Source organism: Chanos chanos, chromosome 4, assembly GCF_902362185.1.
Source record: "Chanos chanos chromosome 4, fChaCha1.1, whole genome shotgun sequence".
In the NCBI taxonomy this organism is placed as follows: Eukaryota; Metazoa; Chordata; class Actinopteri; order Gonorynchiformes; family Chanidae; genus Chanos; species Chanos chanos.
In genome coordinates this window covers 12,749,272-12,772,564 of record NC_044498.1, presented here as the reverse complement: position 1 = coordinate 12,772,564, position 23,293 = coordinate 12,749,272, and the positions used below count along the sequence as shown (strand labels likewise).

At 40.8% G+C, this 23,293-nt stretch overlaps 1 protein-coding gene across 1 annotated transcript in view; it reads left to right on the top strand.

The window, feature by feature from the left end:
- The window catches only part of thsd7bb (thrombospondin, type I, domain containing 7Bb), a 32,960-nt gene extending 10,438 nt beyond the window's left edge, over window positions 1-22,522 (top strand). The window contains exons 3-28 of the mRNA XM_030771756.1: window positions 478-726; window positions 1,194-1,354; window positions 3,128-3,283; window positions 3,494-3,694; window positions 8,597-8,788; window positions 9,113-9,347; window positions 9,546-9,661; window positions 9,768-9,900; window positions 10,433-10,536; window positions 11,583-11,774; window positions 11,959-12,267; window positions 12,943-13,121; window positions 15,246-15,251; window positions 15,340-15,491; window positions 16,041-16,194; window positions 16,431-16,572; window positions 16,734-16,849; window positions 17,109-17,223; window positions 17,697-17,842; window positions 18,241-18,412; window positions 19,555-19,728; window positions 20,147-20,242; window positions 20,513-20,595; window positions 21,051-21,243; window positions 22,012-22,099; window positions 22,441-22,522. Of these exons, the coding sequence (XP_030627616.1) occupies window positions 478-726; window positions 1,194-1,354; window positions 3,128-3,283; window positions 3,494-3,694; window positions 8,597-8,788; window positions 9,113-9,347; window positions 9,546-9,661; window positions 9,768-9,900; window positions 10,433-10,536; window positions 11,583-11,774; window positions 11,959-12,267; window positions 12,943-13,121; window positions 15,246-15,251; window positions 15,340-15,491; window positions 16,041-16,194; window positions 16,431-16,572; window positions 16,734-16,849; window positions 17,109-17,223; window positions 17,697-17,842; window positions 18,241-18,412; window positions 19,555-19,728; window positions 20,147-20,242; window positions 20,513-20,595; window positions 21,051-21,243; window positions 22,012-22,099; window positions 22,441-22,522 (3,946 nt within the window). The remainder of the gene's footprint in view (window positions 1-477; window positions 727-1,193; window positions 1,355-3,127; window positions 3,284-3,493; window positions 3,695-8,596; window positions 8,789-9,112; window positions 9,348-9,545; window positions 9,662-9,767; window positions 9,901-10,432; window positions 10,537-11,582; window positions 11,775-11,958; window positions 12,268-12,942; window positions 13,122-15,245; window positions 15,252-15,339; window positions 15,492-16,040; window positions 16,195-16,430; window positions 16,573-16,733; window positions 16,850-17,108; window positions 17,224-17,696; window positions 17,843-18,240; window positions 18,413-19,554; window positions 19,729-20,146; window positions 20,243-20,512; window positions 20,596-21,050; window positions 21,244-22,011; window positions 22,100-22,440) is intronic.
- Window positions 22,523-23,293: the final 771 nt, after the last annotated feature.

Here is a 23,293-nt window from a genome sequence, read left to right as displayed (position 1 = left end):
ATATGCCAGTATATCAGTTTATGTTATGCCAAAGTATTTCCACATGCCCTATGTTCATGCGTTTTGTTTTTGTTGTTGTTGCTATTGTTGTTGTTGTTGTTGTTGTTGCTGTTGTTGTTGTTGTTGTTGTTATTGTGACTGCAGGAAGATATCTTTTCAATCAGTGAATCAGGCCAATATATTAAACAATAACTAAAGGAAGGTTAAAATGTAACATTTAAATGTTTTAAAATGACATGTTGTATTATTTTATGTTGTTTTATTGTTTCATTCTTCCACTTAATTTGTTCCTTTTTGGCTGATCATGCTCCTGTAAAGTCTAATATATGAAGAAACAGAGTGATAGGTATAAACTGTGCTAATATCAGCCTACTGTTTTCTAAATCTTTTTTTCTTTTTACAGCACTATAAATTTGATGTCTAAAGTATCATAAATAATCTTTATCACTATATAATACATTTCTCCCTTACCCTTAGTCTCTGTGATCCTGACAACCGACCAGTGAATTTTCGGTCATGTGTGATGCCCAGAGACTGTGAAGTGTCAGACTGGTCTCCATGGAGCCAGTGCTCTAAGACCTGCCACACAGCTGACCTGTCACCTGGCTATAGGACCAGAAAGCGCGTCCTGAGAAGGACTCCCATTGGTGGAGGAAAGCCCTGTCCAGCTCTGGAAGAAAAAGAAACTTGTAACGCATCAGGACATCCGCTTCCTCCGTGTCCTAGGTATAACTCAGCTTCAGGAGAAAAACACCACAGTGTGTCAGCAATGTGTGATGCGTGGTGGACTGAGAGACTCATTAAAAGGAACAACCAATTCAGAAACGAGACAATGAACCCACTGGAACATTCATTTGGGTCTAAAATAAATAGGGAAAAATAGAGGAGTTAGCAAGAGCACAGGAGAGCTCTTGATTGTTCTCTTCTCCATTATACTAATTATCCTTTCATTTTTATTTTACCAGACAGGACAGTGTCAATATCAGAATAAGACACCAGTGTCAATGCAGTGTGAAAATCAGCTACAAGGATACAACTCTGCCACATTATTATCATTATTATTATTATTATTATTATTATTATTATTATTATTATTACTATTATTATTATTTAAGTTCAGTAAGGCACACGTCTGAGATTTCAGTCCATACAACTTGCCTGACCCAGTGGTACATTTTGTTCAAACGAAAAAGGTTTGAATGGATGGTGACCAGTTGGAGCAGTTGCTTGGCGGACCCACTACTCAACCAGCAGAATCGTCGCCATGGCAACTCAAGTTTTCTGTGTGGGGGTGGAATCCAGACAAGGGAGGCATACTGCGTTCATACTGATGCCAACACAGCACCCTCCCATAGTAAGAATACAGCCTTTTATTGCAATGCCCTTTGAGACATCAGAGGATTGTGGGTTGCATTTTTGTGATTGTTGTTGGCAAAAGCATAAAGGCAAATGTTTTGTTTTGACCTCCTAACCATACATATACTGTTTACTATTGTGTACTGTTGACAAGCTGTATGTTTATAATACTGAAGTGTTCTCTGCAGTCTGCATGTTATGTGATGCAAAACTTGGGTAGTTGTAATGCTGCAATACTTACATTTATATACTCGATAGATGAACTAAAGAAACATGTAAAATTAGAAAGAATTCAAAAGAAATTAAATCTGTGTAATGAAAGAAAAAGACCATCCACTTGAGTGAATGATGTAAGGGAACAAAAATAGTGATCACTTCCAAAAGTGATTTGAGTTCATTTAGGCTGTGTTCGCACTGTCACCTTGAGGTCACGAAAAGCGTATTGAACACAGTCCAGCAAAGCAGTCAAGCACCCAACTTTTTCTGGTTGCTTGTAATGAACATAAAGCAAAAACATTTTCTGTGAGGGCAATGAACTGCACTCAATTTTGTATTTACAGCATAGTAGACTTAGAATTGCAGCATTATTTCAGTTTGCAATATTTCAAAATTTGGTTCTTAGTGTTCATCTTGCACTTTAAATATTGCGAGCATTTTAAACATGATTGAGAGCACAAACTTGAAGGTTCTCATATGAGCCCCTAGTTTTATAATAAAACAGCCCTCCACCGAAAACCATTAGGTTTTACTTATTGTTGTACTGCACTGAATTATTACCTTATTACTTTTTTGCACTGAATAATGCCCCAATTACAGACCTAAAGAGAATTTAACTTTCAGCTGAGACCTTTTAATTGCCATGTCCTTAAACTGATGGAGATACACACTGCAAAAGATTTTATCAAACCATGATATATATATATATATATATATATTAACCAGTAAATAGCCAAGCTAAGCACTGCAGTTTAAACAAATCAATGTTAAACACAATGCAGATTTTAGTCAATTAATATGATTTTCAACAAGCTCACTAGACTAGACTAACAAACCACAGTATGTCACAGCATATCAACAAATAAACTCTGCATTCAGTAAGCAAATAAGCTTCAAGACCGTTTTCCATAATACCAAAAAAACAAAATATTTGAAATGTATATACCATTAAATTATACAGTCTACCAGTATGCCACTTCACTGTTTATAGGGCCCTGTGCATGCCGATACATTGATTTAAATGGAAATGATTGAAAGATTGATATTATAGTTACTAATGCAATGCTCTTTTTTATTATTGATATTATATTAATTAATGCAACGCTTTTTTTTATTATTAAGATCTACTTTATTGGCAAGGAACATAATTGTTAATAAATATTATCATTAAGTACACTAAAAGTACTACTATCAATTATATCTACTACACCCACCGTCAGTAAATCTTACGATGAAAATAATAATAGTAATTATTGTTGTTGTTGTTGTTGTTGTTGTTGTAGTAAAGCTAAAAAGAATAAGCGGAGTGTTTTAATTGACAGGTACTTGGTGTTCATTTTGACTGGCACTTAGTTTTTCTCAGTAGGCGGCGGCCAAGTCTGTTTGCGGATATCATCCAATTCATGGGAAAATGCTCATTAATGAAAAAGATTTCCCCAGTGATTGAACAATTTTGGAGAAATATCTTGAAGAAGAAAGAGATCCATCTCAGCTTCTCTCTCTCTCTCTCTCTCTCTCTCTCTCTCTCTCCCTCCCTCTCTCTCTATTCCCTCAGTGGGCAGGCCAGTTGAGAGGAGCTTCTGCTCTAGGCCTCTTCCACTGCTGGTCCAGCGCTGCTCCATCTCTTGTCCCTCATACTGTCTCTTCTCACCATGGTCAGAGTGGGGACCTTGTCTCCATGACATCTGTTTGAAGCCACAGGGAGCAAAAGGTGAATTACACGCACTGTTACAGAGGCAAAACTGACTAATATATTGCTAAGATGACTTGACTATTTTGAAATCTCTCTTCAGAAATTTAAGTGACTGTACTTCTGTGCAAACTGACAAGTCTGTATAAGTGGAGATCTTAGTCTCCAAGTCTGTCATTTACACAGACAAAGAATGATATAAACAGTGATACAAATCTTTCTCTCGTGCAGGTTTCAGGTTTAGAACTCGGTCCATAATTGGAGAATCATGGAGCGAGTCAGAGAATTGCAACCATGTTACTGAATCAATGCCCTGTGATGACCCTGTTTGCCTCATGTGGCGTCTGACACCGCAGGGTCCTTGTATACCTCAAGAGGGAGCCTGTGGCCCTGGAACCCAAGAACAGAATGCTGAGTGTGTCACTGTAACAGGTACAAATCTCTCTCTCTCTCTCTGTCTCTCTCTCTGTCTCTCTCTCTCTCTCTCTCTCTTTCAAATGCTCAGGGGAATAGTATTTTGAATGTGTTTTGAAATTGCCATAAGACAGACATCAGTGCTTTTATCTCAAGTGTAAGAGCACAAAGCAGTGTGTTCCACTGTTTTCCTGCTACAACCTTGCTATCCTCAGCTGAACTCACAGCTCCACCATGACAAATGTGCTTCATCTACCTGAATGTATCCTGGCCATTAGAATGCGGAAGAATTCCAGTCGCTACAACACGAACAGCTGTAATTATAAATGCATTTACCTGACTCCTCATCGATGTGAGTCAGGTACAAAAATCAAGATTAATGAAAGCAGCCCGTGGTAAAGACAAGAATATCAACTACGATGGGTATAATGAGAGGGAGGTTGTTTTGTGTGTGTGTGTGTGTGTGTGTGTGCGTGCTTGTGTGCATGTCAGCAAAGATTACAACATATAATCAACCACAGCAAAGCATATCCAAGAATGAGTTGCTGTTCACCCTCCACAAGGCAGAGTGAGATTTATTTTTCGTCTTTTGCGCTGCCTTTTTTTTTTCAGCCTTTTCTTTTCAAAGTAAAAAAAAATAATTTGCCAGGTGTGCAGCCCAACATTTCCATCAGATGTGTATATAGCAGCAGTAGCTCTGCACTTTATTGCTGTTCGCAATATTTGAGATAGAATTGGAAGAATTTCCTAGAGAGCAAGAAAGTGGGAGAGAACGAAAAAGAGAGGGAGATTCTTGTCACTGTGCTTCTTTGTAGTTCTGGTACATACACTTCAGATGTGTCAGAAGCCTCCGGAGTCTTCTGGGTGTGCACAGCCTGCCACAGTATTGTCCAAACGTCACTCATCCATGGCCCACAACACAAAGCCATCCAGGAGATGGCATTCCACTGGGTATCAGACATGACTCAGAGGGTTAGAAGATGTCCTATTGGCTTTTTAAGCACATCACTGTCGCTTGTGTTGCAATGCGTCAATACTCCATCCATGCACTTGAAGGGCACAGTACTACATGGCTTGGAGAGATATGATGTCATCCAAATACACACATACATGCCCAGGCACACAATGCACACACCCACAACTGCGCATTAGTCACATACACATAGATTGCTTGAATGCCAAGTACATCAGTGCTGAAAGAAGTGAATATGCAGCAACCCAGCAGTATGGTCTCAATGCATAGTTCACATAAGGTGTCATTCACGCTATTCTGTCCATAACTGATCCTGTTAAATGATGTGGGTATACAGAACTGAATCTTTTATCCTTCAACTTGCAATGTAACCATTCTATGATAACTCCCAGTAGAGCATAATAAACCGGGCATAAGATAATATTTGAGGCTGAAACACCATTCTTCAATAGGACAATGGTGACAGTCAGGCAGTTTATCAGTACTGGCATGTTTCACTCAGGAAAGGTGTGTCTGTGTGTGTGTGTGTGTGTGTGTGTGTGTGTGCGCGCGCGCGTGTGTGTGTGCGTAGGGGGGAATGGAGTGCTATGTGTGTATGAAGTTAACCCAGTCCCTGAGGGAATTCCATAGTATGGATCTGTATGTGTGAGACTAAAGTGAGAGGCATTGGATCCACACTAATAATACAGATAGAAGTAAACTTATTGTCCAGAGCTGCACAGTCTTCCATCAATGATTCATCATTTTACCTAGAGATTTTTTAAAATGTATGAGAGGCTTGACAGAGAATGCTTGTTTAACATAGACTGTTTTTTAATATATTTATACATTTGTTTTTGATAAGTCATGTTACTACAGAGGAAAGTTTTAAATAATGCGTGAATTCCTAGTTGGCCTTCGAAACATTCAGAGCTACACAGCATGGGGCAAAACCACACATTTTATACCATCTGACACTTTTTGAGATGTTTGAAATTCATTTTTCGCTGAGTTCTAAAGCACCTCATTCTTAACAATATGTGTGTGTCGGCATGATAAAACAAGACATGTGAACCCAATTGAAGAAGCTCATATTCTCTCTGGAATTACTTTTTTCAGGTGTGAATTGTGGTCTTAACAAGCAAAAGGTTGGCTATTCTTCTTCTTAAATCTTGAAAATGCAGGGGATATCTTTCAATATCTAATCAAGCTAGGAATTCATCCACTCTGACACCTGGAAATTCATTCTGTTGTCCTCAGATGGATAAAAATCTTTGGGGAGAAATATCCAAATGCTAATGCAGAAAAAAATGAACCTCTTACAAAGTAGTAACAGGCCTGTGGGTGATTTAGGAGGTAATAAAAATGTGTACTTGAAAGCAATGTATCTGGAAGTCAGACATCCGCTCTTAAAAAGCACAATATTTGCATATTTATTTCTTTGGAAGAGCAAAAGATGGATCTGAAGTCTAAAAATCTGTTGCTGAAATGTAGTACTCTCCACTTTCTAATGACAAAACGACACCACGAACAAGAAGGCTATTGCTCCACCAAAAACGCTCTTCCGCTTCTCTGATGAAAATGTGTCCGAGTCAGTTAAGTTTATTCTTCCTCTCCTTTCATTTCATTCTAATATTCTGACTGACGACTGACTGTATGTAGATCTTCGAAAAAGAGTAGCTCTGTGTGTGTGTGTGTGTGTGTGTGTGTGTGTGTGTGTGTGTGTGTGTGTGTGTGTGTGTGTGTGTGCGTGAGTGTGCATGCATGCGTGCGTGTGTGTGTGTTGTTAAAAGACAATAGTTTCATACTGCTGAGTGTTACTTGTGGTGTAACTGATGATTACTTTACATGTAGTTGTATGACAGTGTTTGTAAAACTATACTGTATCGTCTCTTTCAAATACTACAAATGCATGTCTTGCGTGAGACTTATAGCCAGTTTAATGAGGGATACATTTTGGAGTGTAGCGTTAGATCTTATAAAAGCAGTGAAAAAGATTTTGAATGTGGAGCTGTCATGTTGCCAGTTCCAGTGCTCTGGAGAGCACAGAATTTGAGGAAATGTGGAAATGTTTCATCCAATCTCCCCTCTTTAATTTTGTCTCTGTGAGTGGCAGTGCGGAAACTTAATTGAGTTATTTTAGTCTTTGAGAACTTTACTGTGGAGCAAAGTCCAGTCCAGTATGTTACACTTCAATTTCAAATAGATTTGTAGCTTGTCCCCAAAAACCGAAAACACTTATCATGTGACTTCACACCAGTGGGTTAGTATCGCTCTGTCGTAAGGCGCTTGGATGCATGAGCCAAAGAGCACACAATGTAATTGCCGATTTCTGAATCTTAATCAGACAGACAAATGGGTCCAGATGGAAAAATAATTTATTCTATTTCACATCACTGAAGGCTGAATTGAATTGGCACAGTTGGAACAAGCAGCTGGGTCTTTTCATTTGCTCATTGTGCTAAGAACAGCTGATCTATTGGTGCTTCTCTCTGCGACATGAGGACATTAGCTCATCAACTCTCCTTCTTTTAAATATTGAATTGAGTATTTATCTGGGCATGCTACAATCACAGAATATTATTTTTCATGAAGGCGTTACAGATATGTCTATTGGAATGATTAATTCCTTATGCGGATAACTGACTGCCAATCAACGAAAAAAGGCAGATGTGTGTGTGTTGTTGTTCTTCTTCATCTTCACCTTCCTCTTTTTTTCTCCTATCGCTTCATGTGGCTCGGCCAATTTGCAAATGATGTTAGGCAGGCAGATGGTCTTGTTTATTAAGAGTACGTTTTACTGCATACCTGAACACATATTTTCATCAAAGGGGGGGGGGGGGGCATTTACATTTAAATTTCACACATTTTGATTTTGCTGGTTGTCTTACGTTATGCCGTTGTGGCCAAAACCATGACATAATCATTGCTGGCGCAGCAAAAAAAAAGAAAAAAAAGAAAAAAAAATCAAAATGGAAATAAATGAAATGAAATAAGGCTGAGTATTCTGAAATAATAATCGTAAGCCTATTGCTTTCCACACACACATTACCACACCTTTATTTTTGCCACATACCAGTGGCACACATAATCTCATCAGGCCAGCTGTCGATATTACACAAAAGTCAGCAGGCAAAAAAAACACCTTTCAAGGTAGCTTGCTTGATAAATTTAGTCCGCGATGACATCATTATGAAAGTGTAACCCCAATATTCTGTTTCTGCACGTTGTCATAAATATTTATTTGGATTTTGCCACAAAAATAAATTAGGATGCCATCTGCAAACAAGACAAATGTGAAATAATTCAATAGAATAATTTTGCCTAACAAGTAATCTATTAGCTGCTTTTAATACGACAGCTGTCAAGTAGACCAGGTCAAAGTAATAATCTTAGTCAAAATTTCCAGATGAATGTGCTGAAATAGTTGCAAAAGAAGAGGAAAAGAGATGAAAGATAAAGATGAAATTAGCATCAATATTATGTCTCCCAGATATTAATATTTATATTGTGTCATACCATTCCTACTAGCTTTTGTTAGATAAATTAAAACTTGGTTATATCTGGCTAAGTTAAATTGCAGAAGCTGCTATATGAAATAATTGCTATTTTACCCCTGACTGATTTACCACATGAGGTTGTCTGCATAAGGCAGAGTAAACTACTGAAAATTCTGTGAACACTCTTAATAAACACTAATGCAACTTTTGTATTAAAGGGAAGTCTGTTTTTCCAGTTAAAAAACATTCCTACTCGTCATCCTACCCCTCTCTCCGTGCCATATCAGAGTGCCCCCACTGCACTGACATTATTCCACAGTGTTTGTCATCAGTCAAAAATGACAATACAAATGATGTTGCAGACCGTCCTATTCAGCCTAGCATTCCAATCGTGAAAGTTGACTTCGTGACTGAACGTTGGGATTGGATTGTGGGTTTAGACAAACTGACCCTTCTGATGTGATGCAGGGGAGGCAGTGCCTGCCAAACAGTGCCCTGAGGACCCCCCTCCAGTCAAACAGCCCTGCGTGGTGCCATGCCCAGGTGACTGTGTGCTGGAAGACTGGGGACCCTGGTCACCCTGCTCACATTCCTGCTCCAACAAACACTCAAAGGGCAGACAAGGTCGCACGCGTTCTGTTTTGGCCCTGCCCACACAAGGTAAGAAAACTTGGGTTTTTTTCCCCCTTCATGCTTGTCAGTCTTTTCACAGAGGTTCAGAGAGCTGACTTTCCCATACGGAGAATAGCTCATCTTTGCCCAATTTCACATCAAGTGGCCGTCTGTTTTCTTGTCAACCACTGACATCTACTATCTTTTACAAATCATTTGGGCTTTGGAAGTAACACAGCACTAATTATCCAGAGACATGTAGTACACCTTTTATCGAAACACTTATCAAAACACAAATAGGATTGCAACATGCTTCTGTTTAAAAAAGAAAATTAGCCTTGGTCTTTCCTTTTGTGTAATCATGTCTGACAGGGAGGAAAACTTGCCCATCTGCGTCTGCTTTGGAGCAGTGGAGACCGTGTGCCACTCACCCATGTGTGGTGTTTTACTGGGACGCTTCTCCGTGGGGTCCCTGTACTCCAAATCCCTTATCTGATAGTGACAACACCACAAACCAATGGGACACAGAGACCATCTGTGGAAACGGAACACAGACTCGCCAAGTGACCTGCAGGAGAGTCGACAATGGACAGGTGGCCCCTAAAAGGTATGCAAATAATAGAATGAAAGGAAATGGATAGATAGATAGATAGATAGATAGATAGATAGATAGATAGATAGATAGATAGATAGATAGATAGATAGATAGATAGATAGATAGATAGATAGATAGATAGATAGATAGATAGATAGAGGCAGTTGTTGAGAAGAGTGTTGAGGTAACTTGAGCTCCTCTGTTGCCCAGGTGTCCTGAGTCCACTCGGCCAGTCTTCACTCGATCCTGTCCAGTCCCTTGCAAGACAGACTGCATAGTCACCCCATTCAGTGAATGGAGTCCCTGTCCTTCCAAATGTTCACCTGGTACACACTCGCGCACATGCACATACACACACACACACACACACACACACACACAAATTATACCTAATTTTCTTTTATGGTGTTTGATATTTATCTCCATTTCCAGGAAATACTACTTTAGCCACTCAGTCACGCTACAGGATCATTGTTCAGAGGTCAGCCAATGGGGGGCAGGAATGCCCAGACACACTCTATGAGGAGAGAGAGTGTGAGCCGCCCCTTCCCTGCCCCACGTATAGGTAAACAGATGTGGTTATAATTCACACATATTGAAAGAATAACAGACACATCAGCAAATGTGATAAATCATCATATCCCAAAGTAACTTCACCATGTCATGTTGGAGTCTAAGAACTGGATCCTCATTCTGATCCAATGGCATTCTTTCAAAGGATCACTCTTGAGGCAACTGTCTCAAGTTTTCTGGACATCCACTCATATCTGATGTTATGTTATTGATATAACAGTGAAAAGCACCGTGGTGTTTCAGCGTCTATGGCTTAAAATGTATTTGCAAAAGAAATCCTCCAGTTTAATTACACTTTCATATTCTAGATGTACAATATCTAAAAGTAATTAATTGTAATGTAAATGTAGTTTGAAATTGCCTGGACTTACCCAAGGATGAAAGTTTCTCAGTAAACGGTAAACTGATATTTCACTTGAAATTAATCCTGAGCACAGATACCCGCTGATAATATTTTGTGGCTAGACTCTGAAACATATTGTTTTTACATCTAATGTTTTGCTCTTTGCCCTGACCGCTGGCAGGTGGCAGGCCCACAGCTGGAGATCGTGCATTCTGGTTCCTGATTCCGTCAGACAGGCTGTGGGAGGACCAGCTGAGGCATGTGGACTGGGACTGGAAATTAGAGGTGCTCTCTTTCAACTCATTCATATCTATAGTCATTTCATTAGGGTGATGCATCTCTGCAGTATGAATCTGTAGAACTGTGTCGGCTCAACGTAAAATGATCAGCTCATGAATAACTTGTGGTAAGGATTTTTATGCTGTAAATGCTGGTACTCAAATCTGAAATAGATTTGAAGCCTTCTTTGTCTGGTTCTATTATAATTAAGTTACACCGCTATACATCTGAGTTAATGTCAATAAAGGACTAAATTTAACAAATGCTTAGCTTGAAATGAGATCCAGTGAAACCTGCTAAGGTCTGTTTTATAGATAATCTTTATTGCAGTTAGTGTTGCAGACATAATCACACAAAACTCTTTCCACTTACCATTAAAGAAAGCTATGAAAGTGTACTAAGTTCTTCCTTTTCAAGTCTCATTCAAGTAGCACAAACAGCTGTACAGTATCTGGGTCCTATAACTGGGTTTCTGGGACTCAGAAATATTAAAGCGTAATTTGGCAAGATAGGGAATCCACCAAAGAACCTGAATCATGCGGGCAACTGTGTAACCCTGACAACAGAAGTAATATGAAGCCATTCTGTTTACTTTAAGAATGCTAAAGAATGATGGCAAAGATTCAACCGTATGCTCAGAAAAAGGGTTACATGCTGTTATCCATTTAGTTTATTAGTCTGGTCTCCTATAGTGAGAGAGTTATATAATTAGGCTTCTGTACTTTTAGGGGCGGAGCAGGTTGCACAGCGGTTGCATGGACTGCTGTGAAGGTGTCTAAGTATTTATTTCTCGGTGGAAAGAACTTTCTTCTTTCTCTTTACTTTTTGATGTATTCTCAGCTGTGCAGAAATGCAATTTCCAATTCTCTGATTACTGGATGAGAATATTGGCCATTTTGTGTCTAATACACTGGTCTTATTCTCCAACCTTTCACCAAATTTTAAAATGTTTTCCTTAATTTGACAACAAGTTTCCTGTTTGTATGTATTTATTTTAATATCTCCTCTCTCCCCCCTTTACCCTCATCTTCTTATCCGTTTCTCTCTTGCAGATGTAGCATGCGTTGGAGTCGACGACGTCCATGTAGAAATAACAGAGTGTCTGCAGTGGGCAGGTGTGATGCCTGCTCAGGTGCGGTCATGTCAGGTGATGTGCAGAGATGACTGTACCCTCAGCCCCTGGAGCCGATTCTCTCAGTGCCAGGGCTGTGGAAGCTGGCGTACCCGCACACGTACTCTCATAGGTAACACATACACCTGAAAACACACGGAACAAAGCAGTATGGAAAATCTGACAGACACATAGAAATGTATCAAATAAATGAAAACAAGACACACGATGATGTCTCTCTCTGTCTCTGTCTCTGTCTCTGTCTCTCTCTCTCTCTCGCTCTCTCTCTCTCTCTCTCTCTCTCTCTCCCTTCCCAGGCCACAGTAAGAGAAGATCACACTGCCATCAGGAATCTCTGTTTCCCCTGGTGGAGAAAGAGATCTGTCCCTGCTCTGAATACAAGGTTCAGCCATATGGTGACTGGTCGCCCTGCCTGCTCCCTGAGGCCCATGACTGGAACAGCTTTTCTCTTGGCCAAGGAGGCCTCCAGTGGGACCAGAGGGCAGCCCATCTCTGGAGAGTCCAGTGGAGTCGCAGGGAGTGTGGCCAAGGCCTGCGTTATAGAGCTATTGCCTGTCTGGACCACCAGGGACTCTTGGTTGATCCAGCTCACTGCAGCACCACAGGTAGAACTGCCAAGAGAGCACTATTTGCTTTAACATTATTGTGATATTGTGACATGTCAGTGAGTAGGCCTGTGTGATATTTGTTGTTATAGGATAAGATGAACATCAGCTGGAACACACACACACACACACACACACACATATACATACACACACACACACACACACACACGCACACAGAGACGTTTGTATTCATATCCTAGTGGGGATCTCCCATATCCCTAACCCTAACCATAACCAAAGAAATGTTTTGACACTTTTTGTTTTATCAATAACAACAATATAGTTTAGAAAAGCATCGTTCTCCTAGTAGGGATGAGCATTCTGGTCCCTAACAGGCACTTTTGTCAGATTATGCTACTTACTGGGGACACACACACACACACACTAACACGCACTCATTCACTCACACACACCTCGTGTGTTAGATTCTCCAGACCAGCCCTTTATCATACCAAAAGTAAAGAATAACATCCTAAAAATAATTGATTTTGTCAACCCCAGCTGTATTGTCTTCTCAGTCAGATGTTTTCCTAGGTTTGCAAAAAAAGTACACTTACACACACACGTACGCACACACGCATTCACACACGCACATGCACGCACACACACAGACACACACACACATACACACACACACTGATATCTGTCTACAATTGCTCACTCTGATTGCAGGCTATGAGGAAGAAGTCTGTCATGTGCCCTGCCCTCTGGACTGTAGGCTAAGTGAGTGGTCAGTTTGGTCTCCCTGCAGTGCCCCCTGTGGTGGGGGAGTGAAGGTGCGCTCCCAGTGGCTCAGGGAAAAACCATTTAACGGAGGATCTCCCTGCCCAAAATTAAACTTCAAAAATCAGGTGAGATCAGTAGTCTAATGGGACATGACCAAAGTAGCTTTATGGAATGAGCACTGCTAATGGTAGTACAAAAATAATGAGTATAACTCAGAGGACGATTAGTGCATTTTGTCATATGAAAGATGTTTTTCAATGTCCCATCTTTACACTCTTATTTCCTCGACACATTCTACTGCAACTCTGAACCATGAAACAAATGTGCTATTTTCATCATTAATATATACTATTTTTCAAGTTCAAGTTCAAGTTCAATTTTATCTAGAGCACAGTCTCAAAGGGCTTTACAGGCCACAACAGTCAAATCAAAACAGGACAGCACCCCCTGACTTAATCTTCATGGCGGGCAAGAAAAAAAACTCCCCAAAAACCCAAAAGGGAAATGGGAAAATGGGAGAAATCTTGAGAAGGACCACAGAGAGAGGAGACCCCTCCTTGGCCAGACAGGTGTGCAATAGGTGCCGACCACGTGGGCAGTTACAATTGAAAGTAAATTGGAGCATGAAGGGGGATGACGATGGGATGGCGATGCAGACAGGAGGCTGACAGGGGGATGAAAGATGATAACACCAGGATGGATCGGTCCACAGGGCGGGAGGAGTCAGGATCACTGGTATCTCAGGAGTAGTATGTGTGGCTCGACAGAGAGAGAGAGAGAGAAAGAAAGAGAGAGAGAGAGAGAGACACATTGTTAGATGTTCATTTCCACATAATGGTTAAGGGAAAATATACATCGTGTGCCGAGTGCAGGCAGAGACTCCAGCAAGACTAGCTAGTACAGCATAGTTAAAAGGGAGAGCTAGATGGTAATACGGACATGATGGCACTCTGGGACACAAGGCGGCCACCCACTCCACCGTCAACAAACCTGAGTGAACATGTCAGAGTGGGGGGGGGCGACAGCATCCAAACATCCCAGTTCACCAAACATTCTATGCCCAAGAACCCTCCAGATCTGCTCCTTTGCCTAGTAAAGAGCTGTTAGCAAAAGGCTTGGCTAAACAGATAAGTTTTCAGCCTTGACTTAAACATAGAGACTGTGTCTGAGTCTCGAACATTAATTGGGAGGCAGCTCCATAACTGTGGGGCTCTGTAAGAGAAGGCTCTGCCCCCTGCTGTAGCCATCACAACTCGAGGTACCAACAAATGTTTTTCAAATGTTTTCATTTTTAGTTTTAAAATTTTATTTAATTTCCATTGATCTTCTCTCCACTAAAATGTTTATCTTTTAATTGCCCTGAGATTAATCAGTTGGGTTTGAAGTCCTGATACTTGTCTATATTTTTGTGATGCCACATAGAAAAAGTTCAACGTTTTGAGAAAAGGTTAATCAGTTAATCAAAGGCAAAGCCATTTCTTAAATGAGAACCTTGTTTTGAATGGACTGTTTTGTGAGATTGCTTTATTAATCACTCACAAGGCGACTCTATTAGTAGGTGTAGACTTTGGTAATGTTCTCGGTGAGGGCAGTGTTTGGGTGAAACTCATAGCCTGTCATTTCCCTTGGATACCCAACACATTTGTGTCTGTGTGTGTGTGTGTGTGTGTGTGTGTGTGTGTGTGTGTGTGTGTGTGTGTGTGTGTGCGTGTGTGCGTGCAGCGTTCTTGCGTGCGTGTGTATGTGTGAGTGTGTCTGTTTATAAAAACGGTGTGAATAAACAGACACACTGATGAGGGGTGAGAGGTGAAAAAAAAATCCCATGCAGGATTTAATGGCTGTGACTTTGCCCTTGTTTCTCACATCTCTTTTCTGGCTTCAAAGATTTTCTCCATCATTGTGTTCAAAGAAGTTCAGAGGTGGCACACAGTCCTCTAGAGGATCAGATACCCTTTCCTCCCTCTCTTTTTCCCCTTATTTTTATGCTTCTCTATGATATTTTTTTCATTAAAGTCTGGAGTCTGGAGGCTGATCACTCAGCTCAACTTAGTTTTATGCTCACACTAACAATAGTGACTCTGTCAGCTACACAGTTTGCAACCATTCTCTCTCTCTCTCTCTCTCTCTCTCTTTCTTTCTCTGTCTCTCCCTCACTCCCCTATCTCACACTCTCTCTCTCTCTTTCTCTCTCCACCCCCTCCCTCTCTCTTGCTGCTGATCACGTACTGCTAATATGGGCGTCTACAAAGGCTCAGGTTAGTGAGCACTTTAAAAACAAATGAATGTGTATGAGTACTTGTCCGCTAATCCGTAACATCACAGAGTGTCTCCCTGGATGTGCAGGTGTCTGAGGTGTTGCCTTGTCACACTGAGTGCAGTCAGCATGTTTGGGAGACAGAGCCCTGGTCCACATGCACTATTCACTCATCTAACATGCCCGGTGCAGACGAGAAACAGCCAGCCTGTGGAGATGGCGTCCAAACGCGCAAAGTACGGTGAGGTCACCAAGATAGATCAAGACAGCCACAAATAAAGCTGAAAATTACTCTGAGCTCCAAAGATAGGAGTGATGTGAACTCTGCCACGGAGCTAGGAGTGCTCGTAACTCTGTGTTAAAAAACAGAGGACAGGTCATAAGAATGCCAGGGAGACTGATGAGGTCATAACTTTTCTCCATAAGTTAGGTCATAACTCTTTGTTGCAAAGTGAAGTGAGGTCACATAACGCCAGCAGAAAACAGAAAGGTTGTACCTTCTTTTTAATTTACAAAAAGAATATTATCAGTGAGGTTGTGTCCGTATTCCTTTAAGTATAATTTTTATACGTTATCCTACAATATCCCCTTATGCTAATATTTACTAGTAATATTTATGTGTTGTTGATCATTTTTTTCTAGAAATTTCTGGCTGAAGACTCTTGTATAGGGAACAAATGAGCTTTTTATGATTGAGCTCCTTTCATCTTGTCAGAGATTAGTCACCTTTACTGGCCCAATGTATGTCGCCTTTATTCGCCCTTGACAATTTTCAATTCTTTTATTGCAGATGTATAAAGAGAACTGGAGAGAATCAGGGTGAAAATGTCGCTGAGTCCTTGTGTCGTCAGGAGGAACCACCCATCACTACCCAGTCTTGTCTAATTCCCTGTCCTGCGCACTGTGTTACAACCCACTGGAGTCAGTGGAGTTTGTGCCCTGTGGTTAGTATGAAGGGTGCCTGGTGAAACTGACTGAACTATTTTCTACAGAGGACATTGTGGAGTCTTGAAAAAGCTCTTTTCACAACCTGTTTTGAGCCGTTTTAAACACATGCTAAAACCTGAAAGTCTTAAATGTTATGGCAACAAAGGTTATCTGATGCTTGAAGTATATTGATGATCCTATGTATGTTCAGGTCGGTTTTATATAATGAGTGAAACTGTGAGTTTTTCCTCAGTCTTGTGATCAGAGTATGCTGAGATGGAGGACAAGAAGTGTATTGAGACTGCCTGAGAATGGACACACATGCCCTGAACTGAACCAGACCCAGCCCTGCACTCTCAATTCAACATGTCTCACCTACACCTATACGTACTCAGGTATACTGCCCTACCCCCCCCCCCCCCCCCCTCTCTCACACACACACACACACACACACACACACTCTCTTATTCAGTATTTGCCGATTGTTCTTTATCCCTGTGTGCATGTGTGTCTGTGTGTGTGTGTGCGTGTGTGCGTGTGTGTGTGTGTGTTGTAGACTGGAGCACATGCCAGATCAGTGAAAATGCAGTATGTGGGCCGGGCATTAAAACACGCCTGTTAAACTGTGTGCGTAGCGATGGGAGACTAGTAGAACTGAGCATGTGCAAAGAGGTGAGTGCCTCCCACACCACACTGACTGACATGAAAATCAAAATACAAAAACAACATATTTATTTATTTTTAGAGAACAGTAAGCTTTTAAGCCCTTGTTTCACATCAAGGAAAATCTTTATGGTTACTAATTAAAAGCTTTTGGTGGTCACTAAGCTCCTCAGATTGAAATTAGCTGAAACAAAACAGACAGATGCAGCGTGTAGGGCACTGATGAGCTGGTATAACGGAGTCTCTCTCCCTCTCGCCGTTTCTGTAGTGGGGTCCTTCTCGAGGAAAGCTGCAGGTGCCATGTGAGGTGATCTGTTCAGTTAACTGCCTCCTCTCAGCCTGGTCGCCATGGTCACCATGCTCACACACCTGTGGAAGCCAAAGTATGACATCTCAGTCATAAGAATAAAGTGATTTAAGAATACCACATCATCATTTTTACACACACACACACACGCAACACAACACATGCATATATATATTCTAGGCACCTATAATATGCAATTTCATGTCCCATGGAGCCATTCCCCTTGGAGAAATTGGCTCGTTAGTGGCTTAATTACAAAAAATTAATCTCATTCATCTTCATTCAATGCTTCGTCTATCCCACTGAGAATATTCAGCTATAGGCACCAATTAAATCTAACAGTGTAAACAGTGTATTTGTTTGTAATGAGTCTGGAGACATTCAATAACACTTCTCTGAGCGGTTGTGTTCTTTGTTTGTATGTTTAATTGCTATGTGTGTGTCTTTGTAAGTTATATGATTATATGTGTGCATTTGCATGTGTGTGTGCACCTGTGCATGTGTTTGTGAATGTGTTCACCTCTTTGTGTATGTTTTGTGTTTCTCCAGGCCAGATGATACGTTCAAGAGTGGTGCTACAAGAAGCAGGAGAGGGAGGTCGACCATGTCCCTCACAGCTCTCCCAAACCAAGCCCTGCCCCATCACGCCCTGCTACAGCTGGCTTCTGGGAAACTGGTCTCCCTGTCGAGTTGAGGTAGTAGTTATGCATTGTTGAACAATATACCTTAAAATTTAGCTGACATTTTCAAACACAGATGTATTGACTTTATCTGAGCTTGGTCTGAGGTTGCAAACCTACTGCTGCTCTCTGTGCCTCACTCCTACACATGTTCTTTTTTTGTTGTTGTTGTTTTTTGTGTGTGTGTGTGTGTGTGTGTGTGTCTTAAGTGAGTTACTTGGACATATTCAGAATGTCAATATCTTTTTTTATCTCTGCGCATCTGTAGATGAAAAAGAGAAAAAGCAGACTTCCATGTATCTCTCACGGGATTAGTCTCTCTCCCTCTCTCACTCTCTCTCTCTCTCTCTTTTTCTCTCTCTCCCTCTCTCACTCTCTCTCTCTCTCTCTCTCTCTCTCTTGTTCTTCTTCAGGGAGCGGAGTGTGGTGAGGGTATGAGGGAGAGGAATGTGACATGTGTGGTGCACTGGGGATCTCTGTCAGACGAGAGGTCACCCAAAGCAGTGGAGGAAGAGAGGTGTGGCAGTAAGTCAGGGATAGCCAATGAGAGTGAGCTACGCCTGCCCTGCTCACTTCCCTGCCCAGGTGAGGACTGAAAGGAGAACAAAAATGAAAAAGAGGAAAATAGTATTAACAAGAAAGCAACCGAATGTTGCACTGTTAAAAAAAAATGTCTAAAAACCTAACCTCAGAACAGCGACCCACTTAGGTACCAAAACAGCTATTTTTAAGTCATTTTTTGGGGAAAAGTGGTACGAAGTAGAGTAATATGCCCTAATTGAGAAGGTAACTTTCATTCCATACACTAGTATGCCTGTGTAGCGCTTTTCAATTGATTCCCCCCAATCGTTCTTTTTCCTGTAATTTCTCCCTCATTTCCCCAATTTGGAATGCCCAATTACCTGCGATCTCCCAAGTCTTCCACTCACACAGCAGTGGTTTCAGTCATGGTTACTGTAAAGTGCAAGTTTAACTTCCATCACATGAAGCCAATCTCCTTTTCCAGATCTGAGAGTTGTTTGAAACTGGTGAGCAAGATAATATGCTAGAAGCAGAGCCCTTATTCACCTGCCTCTACCTATAGCTATACATACAACTGGTTGTTAGTGACTACGCTAATATACATGAATTACAATGACCCTGAACAGCTCACCCTCCCCAGGGAACTTGTCATGTTTCTCTGGATTTGACAAGTATGACGCACCTGGGATTGATAATTCTATAACAGTGTGTAGGTTAGGCTTTTTTGTGAAGCTTTTGAGTGCTCCCCAGTGCAATAGTTCCCCTCCCCTCCCTCCATTATGGTAATGAACCTGTTCATTCAGCTATAATAAGCTCTCTCTCTCAATATGTCATTTCTCATCATGAGACAGCTCTGATCTGTACACATCTCTGAATAACCTTTGAAGATATTAAATGAGTATTAAATGAGGGAGTCACCATTGTGCTGGTTGTAAAAAAAGAAATATTATACACTGTACGGTCTCATACAGTTTTACAACGGCTTTCTGTGTCATCTGTCCTTCCATTCTGCAAGTGTCCTACCAGTTTGAATGTAGTTTAAGCACAAAATAACCAGTGAATTAGTTCTTGGGAACATGTAACACTGACGTAGCTATAGACAATGTATAACAATTTTTGCATTTGTTTTTGGTTGGAAAAAATGTAACTGTAACAAGACATAAATATTTTTTTCTCTTTCTCTCTTTTTCTCTGTCTTACGAAAGGGGACTGTCACCTGACCGAGTGGTCAACCTGGAGTTCATGTCAACTGATGTGTTTGGAGGGGCGAAGTTTTGAGACATTGGGGCGACAGGCCCGTTCTAGAGCAGTAGTGATACAAGTCCCCGAAAACCAGAACTCCTGCCCCAGCCAGGTCTACGAGACTAAAGTCTGCAAAGGTGTGTAGGTGGAATAGAATATACCATCTTCCGGAAAATTCATACTGACCTAAAAACAATATGAAGGCAGTGAAAAAGATATCCTAGACTTTTAATGTCCACAGATTAAATGAAAAATATGTGTAGCTATAAACCACTGGATGATAACACATCGATTGAAGCACATATACCAAGACCATTAATAAAGCCTGTGCTTGTTTAGTTCTGCAATGAAATGTACATGAAATAATTGGAAGGGCTAGGACTTCTAAAATCAGCTGAATATGAAGATAAGTCATTAGACATCATTTCACAAATGTATTAAATATATAATTTCACAGATTTTAAATAAGTGAAAAGCATTATAATATAAACATTGAAATTTCAGGCCCTGCTAGACAAGAGAAACTTTCATACAATTCCCTCTCTGGTTATTCAGGGGGATCTTGTCTCAGCTATGAGTGGAAAACCGGTGGCTGGAGTGACAACAAACGCACCGTCTGGTGTCAACGCTCAGATGGAGTTAATGTCACCGGTGTGTACATCAACTGTTCAGTCAAAACCTCATAGAAACATGCTATAAATGAGCATGGTACATAATGTACACTCATATGATACAGATGGTATACTGCAAAAAGTATAGTTCTCAGTGATTATTGATTGCCATTGTATTGTGGTATGTACAGTGAAAGATGAACAATCCTCATGTCATTAAGCATGCTATAGCTTGTATTTTGTCAGATTTTCTTAGCATGAGTTTGCATATTGTTATAAGTAACTGAAAATCCTTGTCTTACTGAGATAGGAGGTTGCAGCTCACGTAGCAGACCGTCGACTGTTCAGCACTGCCAGCCGCCTTGCTCTAAACCTTTTTCATTCTGCACTCAGGTAACACCTCATGACCCTGAAGACAAAGCATAGTTCACGCCAAAAACTAAGAGCAGCACTATTAATGTGTGTGAGATCTGTATCAGTGAGTTACTAAAGCTAAAGCTACACAACTTTAGCAAACTTCACCTCGACGCTTGATGATAATATTTATTACAAAACTGTGCGTCAAAAGCGTCAGACACGATCAATGTATTCATCGTGTTGGCTGATGTAAGGTCCCACCAGGATCATGCTGACCTGCACATTCATTGGTACCTTCCACACACCTACCTGTTCTCATCTTTCTTCTCATCTCCTCAGCTTTAATTAGAACCAGGTTATAGAGGAGATGTCATTTTTGCAAAACATAACCATATCCACCAACTCACCTGTACTTTACAGAACTCAACCTGAAGCATTGGCGTGTTGCCATAGTGTGGTGGGAAAAAAATCTCTCTGTCTCTCTAACACAGAACGGTGTGTGTGGTTGTGAGAGGGGATTCACAGAGGTCATGACGTCTCACGGATTCTTGGATTACTGCACGAGAACACCAGGTTCAGATTCTAAGAAGGCAGATGTAAAGAAAAGCACAGGGCACCTGAGACCAAGGAAAGTTTGGCACAGCAACAGAGTTCGAAACTGGCCACTGCAACCCCTCGGACCAGGTATAACCATCAGCTCCACAGACTCACTCTTTAGTTGCCACAACTGTAAAACCTTGTAGCGCATTGTTATCGTTGGTGGTCATTAAAGACGTTGTTTGAAGCCTGACACCTGGCAACCATAGACAGTTTGATTGTGGGTTTTAAACTGAATATTGTGAAGTACTCAAGGTATTTTGTGTGTGTAACTGAAGAGTGAGGATACTACCCATGAACATTTAATAAGTCATAAAATGTAAAAAAAAAAAAAAAGAAAAAAAGAAAAAGAAAAGGACTGATTTAGTGCTTGTAATCACCACTCTGACAAATATTGAAGGGCAGATTTGCTGTTTCCATTTATTTATTTGGTTTTAGTTATTTATTTATTTTTTTCATGTTTTTGACCGTTGTGTTCTTACTGTAAAATCATTCTGTGGCTACAGATCTGATAGATTATGCAGTTCTGCAGGCTGTGATGGCTGAGCTTTAAGCATTGGTACAGCATAGGTCATTTTAATTGCGGAACTGTCCTTCAATACCTGTGATCATTTGGCTGAATCGGACTACTTTAAGAATGATGTGCACATTTTACAGAACATGTAGGGAGTCCATATCTCAAACGGGCTGGATTCACAGCTCTTCTAACACATTCTTGATCACTGGGATAGGCTCTGGTTGCTTTTTATAGAACCCTTAAACTGACAGAGCAGCTATCGTCCAATCCACTAAAATGTTCTGTATGGGCAGTATAAGCTGGCGAATCACATGACACCTGTACTGTGTGTATGACAGATGGGAGAGTGAGACTGTGGGTGTATGGGCTGATGGCAGCAGGATTCATCCTGATTCTCCTTATCATCGCTATGTCTTTCCTGCTGTGGTAGGTAGACATCTGTCTCCACAAAAAACGTCATATAAAATGATATGCATTATAAACATTATATAAAAATCATCCAGAATATACACAATAAAGTCCGCCCATAACAGTTGCAGTAATCTGTGACTGTATTACATGTTGAGCATAATCTACATTAAATAGTTCTCTATCGCCCCCCAGTGACAGAAACTGAGTATCAGTAGGAGACTTCTGTAGCTCAAAACAAGGGGCATTTTGTTAAATGCTGCAAACCACAACCCATAAAAAAATGTGTTTTTGTGTTTTTGTGTTTGTGTGTGTGTGTGTGTATCTGTGTCCACATGTTGTTATGTCTCTTCTCCCAGCAAAAACACTGAAGATAATCCAAGCAAGAGTGGACCCCTCAAGGCTCTGGCCCTGGCGTATGATGGAGACGTGGACATGTGATCACGTCAGCCGGCAACTTCACTTGAATATGCAACGCAACATAATGTCTCTGTCAGACCGGCCTCAAACTTCACCTGGTTGAACTGGAAGGCTACTGAAAGAAATGGAGACGCAAGTCAACCAGTGGTTAATCTCGATCGTAAAACAGCGTTTTGCATCAAATGAACTTGAGTTACCTTAGTACATAACAGCACTCTGGCTGGTCTCCCTGTATAGGCTGAGCTACATTACAGTTTTTACAGTGGTAAAAAGACAGGAATTTAGTGTTATTACACTAAACAGAGGAACTAATGATAGTACAGGATCCATAGACCAACAGGGACAGAACCATGGATGTAATGTTATGTGTTTACATTTTTGGCCATGGTATGCACATGCATATTTTTCAGCACCCAGTATGTGGTATGTGCTTCGAGACCTCTCAAAGCCATTTATGCACTATATTAGTGCAGGATTTTTCAAATCCATTTATCAGAGTACTCAAATTGTGACTGTGTATCTGGCTGTGGATTTTTGTGTGAAACGATACTGATATTGTTGAAGCTGCTGGAGTTTCCGGTAGACTTTAGGCCCATGTGGAATTTATGCAAATGTTGGATATCATTCCGTTATCTCGTAGATTTGATTTGGTTTAGCTCATTTTTAAAGTTATCTCCGAAGGATTTAACACAGAGCAGAGGAGACTGTGATCAAAGTCATTAACTTATGTCCTCTTTTATTGCTAAAAGTTCTTTTTTAAGATTCAAAACCATACTTCATTTGTTCAGATGA